Below are 16,703 nucleotides of genomic sequence, written 5' to 3' on the forward strand. Positions count from 1 at the left end.
GTATTAGGTAAAGTAATAACAATTAACTTTATCGTATTAAGTAAAGATAATAACAATTAAAAAATAAAAATGCCCAAATTAAGAGTGGTATTTTTTGGAGTGAAATTTTGTTAAAACTATATCTTCATTTAGTTTTAAGTTACAGAAACAAGAGTCAGCAAGTTACTATTGTTTTTTATTCGGTACTCCGTTAACGGAGAATTAAGACCGACTCTTTTAAAACAATTGAAAAGCTATTGGGCCTCCTGCAGGCCTGGCCCAATGTCAAACGTATCCGCCACCAACCGGATCGGTTGATCTTTTTCTTCAATTTCTTCCCGAATTTATAAAACTCTAGTATAAAGTTGATTTTGCTTGAGTTGAGCTGTTCCAAGTCTTCAAGAATCAAGAGATATCCCACAATCGTACCAATTGTAAGTGCCATTTGTTTCCATCTCCAGCTCTTTTTCACTTCTGTTTATGAATTCCAATCTGTTTTTGTTGGAAACTGATGGGATTTTATGTTGATTCTGTAGATTCCAAGGCAAGGGCCAAGGGCCACCAATCCCAGGGTTCGTTTCAAAGGTATTACATCATAGCTTGATTGCAGTTTGATTTAGTTTTATTAGGTGAAAACCTGCATATCTTTTCTATTTTTTTGGGTGACTGAAGGGTCAGTACGTAATGCAGCTGTTAGTCCTCTGAGAAAATTAGTTTGTAAATTAATTAGAGCAGATTTAAGAATAGTTTTCTTTTCTGGGTGTCATGATGTTTCGTTGTGACAGAAAATGGGGTTCATAATGGAGTTTGCCGAGAATTTGGTTTTGAGGTTGATGGAGGACCCAAAGGAGAGGGACAAAAAATTTAGGGAGCATTTATATTCAGTCAAGGAACGATGCAACAAAACCAAGGAGATGTGGAGTTACCCCCTGCGACCTTATGGATTTTGGACTTTTGAGCGCCACAATGCCCAACTCCGCTGGGATGCTCAGATTAGCCAGGTGCCGGGTCGCAGGGACCCCTATGATGACCTTCTTGAAAACAGCTTTGATACCTCCACCAAATGAATGTGAGCTCTTGATTTTATCTTATACTGATTCTATGTAGGTGGATGTTTCTTTCATACGTTGCTCGGTATGGTTCTAAAGTAAATATTTAGAGATGTTATAGTTCCTTGATATGATATTGTTGTTCAAACACTGTGGTTTTTGTTGTGGGTGAATTTTGACATTGAAGTTTGGGGAGAAATCAACATAACTTAAGAGCTTTATTCTAGTAGTTCATGATAGAATTAGCAAAGTTTTTTTTATTTGACAAGGTACGAATTATTTTAGGGGGACTTTCTCTTAAATGATAAGTCATGCGGATATTCTCTTTGTTTGGATGCAAAATCTCATGCTAATTGAGAATGTACTGTCTTTCTTTCTCAACAACTACTCATTCATTGATGGTTCCATTCAGATCAACAAAATGTTATAAATTAGTTTTTCTTTTCTAAGTGCTCTCTGCCTATATTGGGAATTTGTTGTTGTGGTATTGATGTTTGATGTGGTCTCATTAGTACCCTGATTTTTCCCTTTCGACTTATTTATGCACTGCTTATGATCCCTAGAATATGAATTTTTTAAATGTGAGAAACATCATTTAATTACTTTGTTTCAATAGTTATCATTGCACTTTTCTGAGATGAGATGTAAGAACTTGCATCAAACTTTAGTATGAATCTGCTGGAGAATATCTCACAAATGATAATTTTGTTCTTCTAGGCGCTAGATGAGCATGAGTGCTTACACTTGAAGATTGTATTGTGCATTAGAATGTTTTGCTGTCACACTTCTTTTACACATGGTAGTCAATGTTTTCACAAAAAAGATACGCAAACTAGTAGTTTGTGGAAAGAATTCCTCGTTTTTATCTTTTTCAACTTGTGATTCAATGACAATGGTGGAAGTTTTGATTTATAAAATAATCAGTAGATCATTGAAGACACTAACTGAATGACAAGGAAATTTACATTATTAAGGGTAAATTTCATCCAAGTTTTCAAGGCTTTGTTGTAATTTAGTTCAAGTTCATTAGATTTGAAAATGGACATTCTGCTCCAAGTAATGAATGACATTAACAAATATGGTTCCGTTTGTTAACTACCCATAATCCTAAACACCAAAATCCTTCTTTGAAGCCTGATTGCACGATCCTTCTTCTTCATCTTCTTCATCATCCATTAGCCCAAACCCTAGTGTATGATTTCATTTGTGTTGAGTGTTTTCTTGTTTCCTGATTTCTTTGATCATTGTAAATAGTATCTTTGATTGCTTTGTCTCAGAAATTAATCACTTTTTGTGGTGAAGGAAGTGGAAATTTCATATATTCATCCCTAAAAACCCCTGATAAAGAGATAAAAATAGAAATTCATTTACCCCTAAAAACTAGTATATAACAACATATCAAATTCCAATATTATCAAAGAGTGTTTATGTTATCTAATCACTAAATAAGAGTAAGTAAAATTTAAAATTTATACCTTAAATCTCACCCTAAAATCACTTTTTCACCTCTTATTTTCTTCCATTCCAGCTACATAGAACACAAGGAAGCAGACCTAAACAATTTTCAAAAGAACTTGAAGGACAAAAAAAAACTTTCTTGAGAAATTTGATGGGTGAATCTCATCTTTTAGAGGCAATTTGGATTTTTTTTTTTTTTTGCCAAAAAATTGGTATTTTTTCTCAACAATTGAAGGTTATTATGGGCATCATGTGATAGTCACGTGTTTCACTATCAGCAAATGTGACAGGTGTCTTAACGGCGGGGGTTATTAAACCTGCCAAGTTGATTTTTTTTGGGGTAGAATGTCCATTGTTAAATCTAATGAACTTGGGTTGAATTATGGTAAAAGCATGAGAACTTGGATGGGATTTACTCTATTATTAATTCCAATCTTTAGGCATTCGCTAATGATGTTCCTTTGATGCAGGCTAGAAGATGATTTAGAGCTTGGTCTGCTGTGGTTGGGCACTTAAGCTTTTCACTGTTCTTTTGGATTTCTTATTATTATGTGCTATAAAAATATGAATATCTAAATTTTTAAGACCAGCTTATGAGTGAAAACAATTGTCTATGTTACTCAACTGTATGGAACAACATGCACATTTTGGTGAATAATTGCCCATGTAATCACTTTCTCTGATTCATGTAGTTTGAAGATAAGCATGCGTCGATACATTTTGCTCAATAGCTGATAAGATATTTCTCAATTACCATTAATAGCTGCCATTATCTGTTTAAATATTATTCTCCTCCAAAACCAGCTTTTCTGGGTGGAGAATGAGGAGCCTAGCAAGCAGCTTGCTAGGGTTAACGGTTCTCAGAAATGCAATTTCTCTGTATTATGCGTGTTTTTATTTGCCCAACACGAGTTATTGAGCTACATATGTGTTGAAAGGCCAGTGGCAATGTATCTTTTTTATGTTTTTTTAGTAAATTATAGAAAAATGTCGCATAGTTTGAAGTAGAATAAATTTGTCTCTAAAATTTAAGATTCGACGCTTGACTATTATGTGCTTAGTTTTGTTTTTTGTTTTTTGTTTTTTTTGTTAACTTCACTTTCAAGAATTTTTTTTATTTTTTTATTTTTAATTATTATTATTATTATTATTACTAATTTAATGAAATAAAATATATTATAGTCATTTTATTGTTAACAGTGCTAAGAAAATTTAATAATTATTGTTACTGTTAGCTTAAAATTCGTACGTGGATTAATTTTCCTGAATGATATTTTTTGGATGAGTCAAAATTCCTTTTTGCGATTAATGGGGGTTTTGCCTTTGGGTTAAATGAGTTAAAGCTTTCTTTTACAGCTTCATCGTATTTTTGGGAGCTTCAGTTTCTGCCATTTGGATTTTGATCAAAATAACTAATTTCAGCAACGTTTTGTTCCTTTTGGAAATAAATAGTTGAAGGATTAAATTGGAAATTAAAAGAGGAAAGATTTTCATGTGTGAAAATTTTATTTTTTATTTTATATACATTTTTTAATTGATTTTAATTATTTTGTATTATATTAAAAATTGTAGTATTACAGTAAAAATAATTATAGTGATATGATCTCTATGAAATAATTGAATAAAAATAATTAACGATGTTTTTTTTAGGTAAAAGAGTACCAAATAAAGAGATAAAAAAAAAAGGAAGAATAATGATATTTTATTGCTTTCTTTCTCAGATCGATTCTGCAGAAAAGGGAAGACAATATTTTCCAAATACGATCAAATCCTAAAGAGAATGTAGATAGAAAATATTTCATGTTTTTTGTAAACATAAGATATTTTACGTTGATTAACTTAATTTTTTTATACATAAAACATTTTATATTCATAAATTTTTTTTTCAATTTCTAAATAGAGAAAACCATTAAAATATTGTTTTAGAAAAACTTTTCAAACAAAGTTTAATAGTAGTTTCTTTTTTTATATAATTAAAATTTTGTTGGTATTATTTGTATTTTTTAGGTTAAATACGTAAATAAACCTCCTAATTATACTAAAAAAACCAATTTAATCTTAATTTTTTTATTATATTCAAATAAACCCCTGAGTTATTATTTTGCGTTAAATAAGTCTCTTTCATTAACCGTTAATTAATGAAAATTGTTGACTAATGAAATAAATAATTTTTAATGCCACGTCAACTGTCACATGACATGTTGATGTGGCATCAAAAATTACAAATTAAGAATTGGATTTTTTCCTCTTACCCATTCAAATGTATGAAAATTATTGGTTAAAGCTTTAAAACAAAAAACCTAAAAAAAAAACATAATTGCTTCTCAAACTAATTACTATCTTTTCAATTGAAGCCATTATTTCTAACAAAAAAACTTAATATAACTTTTTCAATTTAATTGAAACCATTGTAATTAAGGATGACTTCAATTAAAAAGATGATAATTAGTTAATAAACGATAATAATCAGTTTGAAACAATTAGTTTTTTTTAAAATTTTTTGTTTTAAATTCTTAATCAATAATTTTAAATATTTGGATAAGTAAAAAGGAAAAAACTTAATTTTTAATCAATAATTTTTGATGTCACATCATTTATCATTTGACATTGACATCATCAAAATGATATGTCAACATATTACTGACTGTTGATTAATAGAAATTAGTCAACGATTAGTAAAATGAGCTTATTTGATAAAAAATAAGAATTCATAAGTTTATTTAAACAGAATAAAAAATTAAAAACTAATTTAATTTTTTTGATATAATTTGAAGACTTATTTAAGTATTTAACTTATTTTTTAATTAGTCTTGTTGGAAATTTATGCTTGCTGATGTCTGTACATTGACTAGCGTCAGTATGTTCACTTCTCTCTCCTTTTTTTTTTTTAATTAATTGGAAATTTTTGTTTCCTTTAGAATTTGAATTTGGGTGTGTATGTAATCGACGGAATGAAACCCGAGTCGGATGCCGTGGTGAGTTGTGAGGAACAAAAACAAAAACCTATAAAAGAGTTAATGGGCCTCTGGCAGGCCTAGCCCGTTTAAAAAACTCATCATTTAGGATTAGGGTTTTTCATTTGTCACCCTTTATAGTGCAACACAATTCGCCGCTCTTCCGCTTCTTCTGCTAGTGCTAGGCAGACCACCCGGAAAAAGGCAGCAGAAGCAGCAACCAGATCAGCCGCCATGGTGATCTTTTGTTCTAATTGCTTCATCAATTGTTTTCTAAAGCCTGTTTCTTCCTTTCATTTTTTATTTTTATGAGATTTTAAAAATCGAAACCTGATGTTGTTTTCTGTTTCAGGTGAAGTATTCAAGGGAACCCGATAATCCCACCAAGTGTAAAGTCTCATTTGTTCCTTTTCCAGCTCTTTCCTTTCTTTCTATAAATCCCATTTATTTTTGTTAGAAGCTGAAGATGTTTTTTGTCTATTCTCTGCAGCCTGCAAGGCAAGGGGCTCTGATCTTCGGGTTCATTTCAAGGTATTATCATCTTAACTTGATATAATTTGATTTAATTCTTGATTTATTGTTCTGGTATTGATTGGATTCTTGTTGAGGAGCCTCTGTCTATCGTTACGGCTAAAGATCCTGTAAATGATGTGAGACTAATATTTGGTTGTTAAATTTAGATGGAGTTTAGCTTGGTGAAGTAGTTTTCCTGAAAGCATGTTTGCTCGAATTGATATTATAGTTAATACTTTGATTGCATTTGCATTACACTACTGAATGCCGCTCTCAAAGCTTTTCTATTTAATTTTGCTTGCATTTTAATTCGCTTGAGGGAGAACTTTTAAGTGATTCTAGTAAGCTTTTTATGTTGTGTCGTTTATAGTTTTTATAAAGTTTTTGGCTGAGTTTGAACCTGATGAAAAAAGCAGGGTCTTGTTGCCTTTCGTGAACAAGGCTCTCGTAAACTTCAGGAAAATTACTTGCATTGTTATTGGGTGAACCTCTGTTTTCATGTGGTGACTGAAGGTTCAGTAAATGATGCCACATTTTGTAATCTGTTGGGAAAAAAAAATAGTTTTTGGATTAATTATGATATGAGAATGAGTTTGTTCAATTGCTTTTTGGCTGTGTCTTGATGTTGGCAACTTTTTGTGAACTGTCATTGTATTGGTTTTATGATACAATTCCCCATCTTTTAGTTTTGGTTTTTCTTGGCCATTTTGTGCTTGTTCTGGTTTGCTGGTGGTAATCAATGAGTCTCATGCCTGGTTATTGTTTTATAGAACACAAGGGAGACAGCCTTTGCCATAAGAAAGTTGCCTTTGGGTAAGGCTAAGAGGTATTTGGAGGATGTTATGGCCCACAAGCAGGCCATACCCTTCCGACGCTTCTGTGGTGGTGTTGGGCGTACAGCTCAGGCAAAGAACAGGCATTCTAATGGACAAGGTCGCTGGCCTGTAAAATCTGCCAAGTTCATTCTAGACTTGCTGAAAAATGCTGAGAGTAATGCTGAGGTATGCCTACTCTGTGGTTTTTAATTTTTGTCAGCTCTATTGCTTTCCTTTTCTTACAATTTGAAATTAATTTCTCAGGTTAAGGGTTTAGATGTCGATGCACTCTATATTTCTCACATCCAAGTAAACCAGGCTCAGAAACAGAGGCGTCGTACCTACCGTGCTCATGGAAGAATCAACCGTATGTACTAGAACCATCCACATTATTATTGTATAGATTCTATTTTGTATTCCCATGTTAATAGGACACTGTCCTTTGCAGCATACATGTCTTCTCCTTGCCACATTGAATTGATTTTGTCTGAGAAGGAAGAACCTGTCAAGAAAGAGGTAATTCAATTAGACTTAAATTTCCTTAATGAATGAAAATGATGCTGTGTTTGTATGTTTTTTGTTTATAATCTTCCTTTCTTTCAGCCTGAGACTCAATTGGCTGCCAGCAAGTCTAAGAAGTCCCAAGCTCTGCGCAGTGGTGTTTCCTCTTGAGTTGAAGTTTAAAATTTTAGTCAGTGAAGGGGTGCTTCTCAACTTTGATTTCTTACCTAGAGGAAGTTTTGATATTTTTCAAAATAGAATGAGTTGTTATTTAGATGTATTGGATGGTTTCTTGTGTTTTCAAACTATGTTTAGTCAAATGTTATCTGAGATTATTCTTGGAGATTTTGTTTGATGTTAGTCTAATTATAAAGTTTTATATAAGTTGCATTTGTGATTGAGGTTAACTTGTTTTAAAAGAATAAAGAATGTTATTTGCCCATAATGATAGGAAAAGGCTTATGATTTTTTACTCAAAACTAGCCAAAAATTCTTTACAGTGGCAGGACTACAAGTGAATCCGTGTTGTTGGCAGTAGGTATTATACCACATATTATCAGTGATTCTGGGAAACCTGGTAACAATGCTTTGGATGATTTGTTAGGCTCTTGAAACCGTTCCCTTTGATACATGCTGCCGTTTCTTGGGTGTAGCTATGCTTGCAACAGGCTCTAACAACACTCAAACCATTACTTTAGGGAAAATCCCAAGTTCAAAATGCAGGATATTTCAAGACTTATTGAATATGGTTTAATTTTAGCTTCTACTTTTCCAGTTTTGAAAATATACGCGAGAATTAACTTCTTCGTTTCAACATGGATTTTGAATATTAGAAATGGAGAGATGTTTACTTGGTTGATGGCAAGCCAAGTGACAAGTAGGAAGATTAAGGCGAGAGAGCCCAAAATACATATGGGAAGCCAGAGGAATGGGGTTTAATCATGTACTTTTGCAAATGGCAACCGTTAAGGAAGAATTATCTTGAATTTGAATCTTTTTTCCCTTGAATGTGTTAGAAATAGGGATTTTTCCTACAATTTTTTTTTTAATTTTATAGAGCTTATTGTTAGCTTTTAAATAACTAAAATATAAACTTATATTATTTAATTTAGTTTTGCCTTTTATGAAAGGGATTAAGCTTATTGAGTCTTGATTGAGTGTCGATATTATAACTCTTAATATGATGGGTTAGACGTTAATAGTGAATGTAGGCTTAAGAGTATAGTCTTGTGTAGGAAATCTTACAACAATAAGGTTAGGTATTCTCTTTACACAAAAAACATTAAAAATCTTACTCTCTGAGAGTTTATAGATCAAGGAAGAGGAAGATCCCAATGTCTTGAATCTCTAAAAATCAATCTTTCCACTATTGTTACCGTTGCCAAATCATGAATAAAAATCCGGTGTGCTTTTGTATTCTAAAATTCACTCTATTGAATCTTGAGTTAAATAAAAAATGAATACATAAAGTTTATCAATTGGTATCAAAACTTGTTGTAGTTTGAATATATGTTCCAATTAAATATTATTTTATGTGATTTGTCGTAAATTTGTCATGTTAAGTCCAGATCTTTAAGTAAGCGGAAAATTATTTTTCAGCTACTAGTTTTGTCAATAAATATAGAGTTTTTGCTCCTTTTAATACGAAGATTAAATCCATAAATATATAGTGACTTGGATTCTCTTGTAGAGAGATCAAAACTTAAAGTTTCTGGTTTATGTTTTAAAACCTAATTCATGAATTGATTAAAAATCTTGAAATTTTATGTGTCTTAGGCTTTGTTTGATAAGGTTGAGAAATTTTCAACCTTTTCGTTGTATGGAAGGAGGAAAATGTAATGTTTTGTAGGTCAACAAAAAAATTACGTTACCCATGTAAAATGTCACGTAAGATATTTTCTGTTTTCCTTGTCCTTCCAGGACCGATCTCATTTGAAAAATATTACTCTTTCCTGCCTGTGGGATTGATCTCACAAAACCAGTCATGCTTATGGGTAAAAACTGTAGCAAAGATTAATATTACGAAGTTCCAATATATAAATGAAATATTAATTGTCTTTTATATATAGTTTTTTAATTTATAAACAATAAATTTTACACTTTAGAAACACTTGTGTTTATATAATTTTTATTTAAAAATATATATTCATGTGCAATAATAAAAATTAGTATATAAAAAAAAACGGATATTAAAAAAAATTTTGATTTAAGAAAATAAACATTTTTACTTCTTATATTCCTAAATTGCCATTTATCATTGTATAAATAATAACGCAGTAGCATCAAGTAAGGATTGAAATTCAAATAAAGAAGTAGGTGCAATTAATTAATACTAAATGAAATAATAATCCAAACTTTCACGGTAAGCCCTGAAATATTTAAACTTATTTAGATAAAAGGTTTTAAAAAATATATGAAATTAATTTTAATATATTGAAATTTATCAAACTGCAAGTAACAACTAAAATAGGTTCCTCACAATTAATTATAAAATTTCTTTAAACAACTAATGTTCAATTAGACAGTTAAATTCTTAATTGAATTCTATAGATGAAAATCTAACATTAAACTTAACTAAATAATACTCTACAATCATCTATTATTTGTTCGGTTCAAGCAATGAGAAGAATGATACCCCAACAGTTAATTAACACTGATCTACACCCTAAATATCTCAAAGGAGATACAAGTGAAATACAGCTTTTATTTATTTTTTTTGTAAAATATTTTTTTTATATACATCATACGTGACAATAAGTATTAATTTTTTTTGAAAATAATAGTAAAATAAACAGCTTGGGCCTAGATTTCATAATTTGATCCAACGGCTATCATATGCGTTCTTTGATTTCAATCAGATCGTCAAAATCTCTACTTTAAATTCGTCAGTTTCTCCATCTTGACTTTTAAGTTTCAGACATCTTCTTCGTCTCTGGCCCTGCACTCGAGTTTCTGGTAAGGTTTACCTTTTCTACTCTCTCTTCTCAACGAGAAATCGTAATTGCAGGCGTTGGGTTTTTAGTTCAACTCAAATTCTTTTTGTATTTTTTTTCCTTCTGTTAAAAATTTTATGATAAGTTTTAATTCCATATTGATCGAAATTTAAGAATCATGTGGAAAAGGAAAGAGCATGGCATTCCAGCTGTAAAGGCGATGAGGGTTTGAGTTTAGTTTCTCTGAAAGCAAGCATAGCTCTAAGGATTAGCCATTACTGTTTAATTCTCCAATTCCAATGTTTCTCATGATCGTGATTGGTTTTGTTGATCTTAGATTTTAATGAGCAATTAGCTTCAATGGCTTTTAGGTTTTACTTTTCTTTTGCTTTCTCGGATTAACAGCATTTAGGGCTTTGATTTAGCGATCTTTGCTCCAAAGTCACAGTCATTGATCTCTAGGGTTTTGAAAAGACCGTACTTGAATGAAGCAATTTGGGGATCGGGATTCATGGGTATAGCAAATATAGTGATACCTGCAATACTAGCATAATCGGCAATAAAAGAAGTGAAGATTAATAACTGGAATGAAAATAGGAAGGGAGAAGGTCGATTGCCCAATGTCCCTTCATTGGCGAAGCACAATCCATATCAGCGTAATGGAGAAAAAAATAAAACCTATTTCATTTTTATTTTAGTTGCTTTAAATGTTTTTCTAGGAGATATTCATACTGATGACAAAGCTTGAGCAACGATGGATGGTAGTTATAGTTTCTTTAATTGTTTCCTGTCATTGTTTTTGTGTTGACTTAGCGTTTGGCTTATGTTGATGGTTGAATTGTGTTGTAGATGGATTGGCAAGGGCAAAAAGTAGCGGAGCAGACAATGCAAATAATGCTGTTGGTGTTTGCGGTGATTGCATTCATTACAGGTTATGTATTGGGATCGTTTCAGATGATGATCCTCATATATGCTGGTGGTGTGACTCTCACCACATTGATTACTGTTCCAAATTGGCCTTTCTTCAACTGCCACCCACTCAGTTGGTTGGATCCCAGTGAAGCTGAGAAGCATCCCAAGCCACAGGTGGCTGTGAGTTCAAAGAAGAAAGCCACCAAGAAGTAGGTCTTTTTAATTGATCTTAGCATCATTAGAGTTTGATACAGGCTGAATTGATGTTTTCTGCCTTCAAGTGCATCAATGGATACTGTAGTCTACTTAATTTCCCCCAAATTTTGAACTATGGAATGATCGTTTGAAGGGAATTCTTCTGTTATGCATCTCTTTCTTCTTGACGCCTCTAATATATTTTCTTACTGCTATGATGCTACTGCTTTGCTATGAAATATTGTAAGCGGAGAAGATGGAAATGTAGTTTTATTCTCGGATATGATTTAAAGCTATTTGGTGATGAGGATAAGTTGGGCAATGGAAACAGAGTCCCCTATTATATTTGTTTAAAACCTGCTTAGCAGTGACAATTTCCAGCAGCTATGAAACTTTGGTGGCAACCAATCGGAAACGATATAGAAGACATTTCTTACTCCTTGCAACGGTAATCTTACAGCAATGAAATGAAAAGGTGGAGTTGGCTTGCAGTGCGGAATGATATCAAGTCATTCTTCTAGGGCTTCAGAATGAAGAATGACTTCTTAGAAGCATATTAATTGCTGTTTGTTACGAGAAATATTATCTCCTTCAAGGGCTTGACACTGAACTCCATGACAAAAGATGAATAACATGCATTCTAGCAGCCGAGTAAAACCTTGAGGATGCTGTCATACATGGTTTTATACCAAAAAGGACTTGACAATCTTATTAGCATCAGATAGTAGTAGGAACCTGGCACATCAAGTTTCACATTCTATCTACAAAAAGGATCAACCATATTATTTACACTGTACAGTCCAAGGCCAGTGAATTTCCTATTGGTTTTCATTCTTTATTGCTCTTACAATTGGGTCATTTTCCAAGTCTAAGCTATCGTCATCATCAAGTTCATCTAATTCTTCTAATATTGACTGGTTAATCCGTTTCCGTGATTGTCTCCTATATTTCTTTGGTTCCAGTCGAGGTTCAGCTTGCTTAACGCCCATATCTCCCACCTTGTATCTGCAAATGGCATTTTACGTTACAGAACTGAAGCAGAAATGTTCACAAGTTAGCTAGTCACAAAACTTAACCATATCTAGGAATGAAAAGTTTCAATAAAATATCAGAAGCGAAGGAAAAGAAGAAGAAAATAAGTTCCTTTCTTAAATAATCAACAGCACTTTATGAGCAGCAAAAAAAAAAAAAAAGTGCATGTAGTAAAACACAGTTTCGGATCATGAAGAAAGAAATTGTTTAGAAATGTAAATCTTAACATAGATCTAAGCATTTCTCACTACACTACCATTTCAAAAGAATAAAAACTGATGCAAGTTACAAGTAACAGGATCCTGAAGATATGACAAAGCACTGGAGAAGCATAAAAAGGATCCCCTTATAGGAAGATTTGGAAGATTAAAGCATTGGGCAGTTTCTATAATGATTATAAACAAAATTATGCACATTTAACTTAATGTAGTAACTCTTATTACTACAAAAAAAGTTAGTACCTCTAACTGAATTATGTTAAGTAGAATATTATCAAAATATTAATGTAAATAAGAATGAAGATAGGGCTCCTACTTTTCTATTTGCCTATTACTCTTGTCTATTGTTGATCTATATGTCTACAGATTATACACCAATATATGAAAAGGGATTTTCTTTAAGGCAGATAACTTCTGTGATATACTTGTGCTCCATATTTGTTTACATACCTAACATCACCCTCTCTCTTGGTACCAAATGTCCTCAACTGAAATTCTTCTCTGATTCTGATCTCATCAAGAAGTTGAAAATAGTACGAATACCTTTCCCAATCACTTTTCACAATGCACCCTGGTTCACCGAGATGTAAGCAATCATTGAATGAGCATTTTGCGGGTTCACTGTCTTTTAGCATTTTCTGTATCTGAAAAGAATAGTAAAATAAAGAAAGATATCAGATGAATCAAACAAGTTCAAATGTACATTTGAAATTGATACAATGTACATAGACAGCAAATTGCAACCAAATTGTCTATGATATTACAGTCAGCAGGCAAAAGACCTCAGGAAAAGCTTGGGCAAGAGACTGCTTTGTCACTTTCATCAAACTAGGTTGGTTAAACCCAGGAGTATCAGCGAGATAGCCTCCTCCTGATAATGGAAGCAAAGAAACATGTCTAGTAGTATGTTTTCCTCTGCCACTTCTTGTTGAAACCTCCCCAACCCTCTGATCTTCAAACCACTTGCTGCCCAAAATCTAATAAAATAAATGTTGTTTAAGGAAGAGAAAATATATAGCACTTACAATTCCGAACACGGAAACGAGAAACAAAGAAAGAAGTCTTAAAGAACGGAAATAAACCCACAGGATCAAACCAATTATCTCCTTCAAGGGCATCAGAAGCACGGAGATAACTTCTCAGAACATTAATAAGGCTTGATTTCCCAACCCCACTTGGACCCACGATGACAGTTGTTTGATCCCGCAAGTAAAACGCAAGAGAATCAAGGCCATGTTTGGTCTCAACGCTGCAAAAAAGCGGTTCATAACCCCAGCTTTGCAACCTATTCTTCCATGCAACAAGTGCCTGCACATGCATTTCAAAGCCCCGTTTTGTAATTTGGCAAGGAAAAATAAACCCTCAATAAGCAAAACAACACAAAGTGCAATAAATCAGCAGCGATTCATTCGATTTTTCCCAAGGTTGAATGCATCCACATTAAGACAACTAAAATTACCGTCCGTAACAAACAACTAGCAATTACAAAAACTTCAAGAAAGAGAACGCAGTTAGAAAAATTACAGAATTTTCTATTTGTCCATCCACTGTCTTATTCATAAATTTGTAAATCCTACCACTGAATTTATCAATGAATTAAATGCCACTTTTAACGAGCGCAAAAATTAAAATTAGTAAATTACAATACCAGAACCAACAACTAGCAACCGTGGTTGTCAAGATTCGAACCTCTTCATCAACGAGTTCCAATTTGTTCAAAGCAAGCGTGAGGGGAATTCCAGTGGACTCAGCTTCCACTAAGAATCTTGTAAGCATAAAGGGCTCGATCATGGGCTGTTCCATCGAGAAAAGCACGAGCAAATGATCGACATTGGCGACTGGTGGGTCCAAGATCTCGGAGGTCCGTTGAAACACATTCTCGATCACGCCACGGCGGGCCACCCAATCAATAGTTCCCACCACGACCTTGTCCCCTACCAGAACCCTCCTCTTTATTTTCTTTAAAACCTCCTTCACCACACAGAGTAACTCCAACCCGATTTTAGTGCTGGAATCCTCTTTACCGGAGTTGTTAGAAGGTTCTTGTTCCCGTTGGACGATGACGCGCATGAAGTTGGCTTGGGCGGCGGCGACGGTGCCGATTGCTTGCGATTCGGAGAGGGAAGGGGTTTCATTAGGCGAAAGGACGTGGGTGAGGGAGGAGTAGTCTTTGAAGGTGTGTTTGGCTTTAAGGAGATTCTTGTTCGGTTGGGGTTTCTTGGATACGTTTTGTTTGGCAGCAAAGACAGCGAGGTGGCGAATTGCGTTGGGCGATAAGTGACGGAGGAAACTGGTGCTTATGGCGGGTGCTCGGTTGCGAAACAGAGAAAATGAAGTGATGGGCATCGTGGAGAGGGAGAGTAGGAATGGGTTGATTGTTCAATTTTTGTTTTGAGTGCTTTTATTTTAGGTTTGTAAGGAGAGTAAAATGTATACAAGGAGTTGTGAGTTCTTTGTCAAGTTATCCATTTTCTGTTGGGACTGGCGGTTGGAGGATAGCACCAGAGCTTCTATTTACTGTTAATCCAATTAATTCGATCCAAATATTTTATTAATTGATTTAATCGAAACCATCAATTTTATTCATTAATTGATTTAATTAGATTTTAATCGACTTAATCAAATTTTTTTACTTTTTAAGATTTTCAATTTTTCAATTCACTTAATAATTTTTTTGAAAAATTATTAACACTAGATTTTTTTTATGATTAATATAAGTTTATTTTGGGAAAAAAATTAAAAATTTGCTTTGACATAACTAATAAATTAGATTAGGAGAGAAAGAATTTAATGGTTTATAGTTTATATTACAAATTATGTGATTAATTAATTATGTAATTAAGATTAAAGGTTTAAGAGTTAAGAGTGTTTTTGATTAATTAATCCCCTAAGTGGTGATTGGTGAGTGATAATGTGATACAATTTGATTGCAAATTTTAATATTATAATATTTAGTTAGGATAGTGCTCGTAGCTATGTTACAAAAAAAATCACAGAAAATATAGATTATATTGTAGTGGACTTCAATTTGTATATTTAAAAGGGTTTGTATGGAAATCTAATATTATATTAATCAACTGCATGAATATATTAATTAAAGATAATTATTTGCTTTGCTTTCAATTATTGGAAAGCTGCTCCTAAATATATGGCTTTTAAAATAGTATTTATCCAAAGAAGATAGTAATCCTGTTAAGCGTGTAGTAATTTTTTTCATTAAAAATATATTATTCAAACAAAATGAATAACCTTTGTGATTTAATGGTTTGCTCTTCCTTTTGCCATATACATTTGTTCCCATTCTTTGGTTTTTGTTGTTGTGCTATTGTAACACCCTACATCATCGTTTAGCCATCAATAAAACCTTATCGATAAAACGAAGAGTCACTTGATGTAAATTAAAAGTCGAAAAACAAGTACGGGTGAGAAGAATATTTTTTTAAAAAAATATTATTTTATTTTATAAATAAATAATATTAAAATATTAATATTTTATTGGTTGTCGAAATTAGTCATGAGAGAAAGTTCTATGACTAATTTAAGTGGGGGAGAAGAAGTACGAATGAATTTTGGAGATAAATGACGTAAGTGAAACCGCGAGATTTTATTAAATAGAGCTAACGCGGGTAAGTCAATATTTAAATATTACGGTGATACCGCGTTGAAGAATAACTTCGATATTTTGGTTGTACATGTGTAAGAGAAATAAGATAGAAGGAAATTAGAATTTTTACACATGTCGGAAGGACCAATTTTAAAATACGAAAACTTAAGGATTGTATAGCAAATACAAGGAATGAAAATTTATATGTAAATTTTATTATTTTAAGAAAATAAAATAAATAATAATAAAAATAATAATAATAGTAATGAATATAAAAATGTATATATATATAATTGTAAAAAAAAAAAAGGGAAAGACCAACATGGGTAGCCGTTCATGTGGTCAAATAAGAAGCTAAACCAATATTTTTGTGTTGAATGGGTAGGGGACGGGCACATAGAGTGAAGGCAAAAGAAAGAGAAGAAATAATGATGATGATGGGGTCGGCAAAGGATGAGAAAAAGAAGGAAAGTAAAGAGAAATAAAAGAGATGAAAAATAGAGAGAAAAAGAAAGGAAAAATCTGGAGAATGTCGGCCAA

At 32.6% G+C, this 16,703-nt stretch overlaps 4 protein-coding genes across 5 annotated transcripts; 3 read left to right on the forward strand and 1 right to left on the reverse strand.

The window, feature by feature from the left end:
- On the forward strand, window positions 308–3,246 carry LOC18609026. Its single transcript, XM_007043991.2, has 4 exons — window positions 308–413; window positions 516–564; window positions 765–1,048; window positions 2,957–3,246. The coding sequence occupies exon 3, from the start codon at window positions 768–770 to the stop codon at window positions 1,044–1,046; it is 279 nt and encodes a 92-aa protein (XP_007044053.1). The 5' UTR covers window positions 308–413; window positions 516–564; window positions 765–767; the 3' UTR covers window positions 1,047–1,048; window positions 2,957–3,246.
- On the forward strand, window positions 5,567–7,661 carry LOC18609027 (60S ribosomal protein L17-2). The gene is made up of 7 exons (XM_007043993.2): window positions 5,567–5,677; window positions 5,793–5,829; window positions 5,931–5,971; window positions 6,724–6,954; window positions 7,033–7,135; window positions 7,217–7,284; window positions 7,372–7,661. Exons 1-7 carry the CDS (start codon window positions 5,675–5,677, stop codon window positions 7,438–7,440), a joined length of 552 nt encoding a protein of 183 aa, XP_007044055.1. The 5' UTR covers window positions 5,567–5,674; the 3' UTR covers window positions 7,441–7,661.
- On the forward strand, window positions 10,137–11,506 carry LOC18609028 (probable signal peptidase complex subunit 1). Its single transcript, XM_007043994.2, has 2 exons — window positions 10,137–10,224; window positions 11,052–11,506. The coding sequence occupies exon 2, from the start codon at window positions 11,052–11,054 to the stop codon at window positions 11,325–11,327; it is 276 nt and encodes a 91-aa protein (XP_007044056.2). The 5' UTR covers window positions 10,137–10,224; the 3' UTR covers window positions 11,328–11,506.
- On the reverse strand, window positions 11,935–15,022 carry LOC18609029 (putative ribosome biogenesis GTPase RsgA). 2 transcript variants are annotated; one of them, XM_007043996.2, is made up of 5 exons: window positions 14,249–15,022; window positions 13,646–13,867; window positions 13,324–13,536; window positions 13,010–13,203; window positions 11,935–12,314 (listed from the first exon to the last, which is right to left on the reverse strand). In XM_007043996.2, the coding sequence occupies exons 1-5, from the start codon at window positions 14,903–14,905 to the stop codon at window positions 12,128–12,130; spliced, it is 1,473 nt and encodes a 490-aa protein (XP_007044058.2). In that variant the 5' UTR covers window positions 14,906–15,022; the 3' UTR covers window positions 11,935–12,127. The 2 variants fall into 2 exon arrangements, with proteins under 2 accessions (XP_007044058.2, XP_007044057.2); XM_007043995.2 differs by having other exon boundaries at window positions 13,342–13,536; window positions 14,249–15,020.

Source organism: Theobroma cacao, chromosome 2, assembly GCF_000208745.1.
Source record: "Theobroma cacao cultivar B97-61/B2 chromosome 2, Criollo_cocoa_genome_V2, whole genome shotgun sequence".
NCBI classification, from domain to species: Eukaryota; Viridiplantae; Streptophyta; class Magnoliopsida; order Malvales; family Malvaceae; genus Theobroma; species Theobroma cacao.

Bases quoted from the DNA above. Each gene is read 5' to 3' on its own strand.
- LOC18609028 (XM_007043994.2), top strand. From the start codon at position 11,052: ATGGATTGGCAAGGGCAAAAAGTAGCGGAGCAGACAATGCAAATAATG.
- LOC18609029 (XM_007043996.2), bottom strand. From the start codon at position 14,905: ATGCCCATCACTTCATTTTCTCTGTTTCGCAACCGAGCACCCGCCATA. The intron at 13,204-13,323 runs GTAATATCATAG...TATTCTTTTCAG, and splicing joins AGGTCTTTTGCCTGCTGACT to ATACAGAAAATGCTAAAAGA. The intron at 12,315-13,009 runs GTATGTAAACAA...TGCCATTTGCAG, and splicing joins AAGAGAGAGGGTGATGTTAG to ATACAAGGTGGGAGATATGG.
- LOC18609026 (XM_007043991.2), top strand. From the start codon at position 768: ATGGGGTTCATAATGGAGTTTGCCGAGAATTTGGTTTTGAGGTTGATG.
- LOC18609027 (XM_007043993.2), top strand. The intron at 5,830-5,930 runs GTAAAGTCTCAT...TATTCTCTGCAG, and splicing joins ACCCGATAATCCCACCAAGT to CCTGCAAGGCAAGGGGCTCT. The intron at 7,136-7,216 runs GTATGTACTAGA...TGTCCTTTGCAG, and splicing joins TGCTCATGGAAGAATCAACC to CATACATGTCTTCTCCTTGC.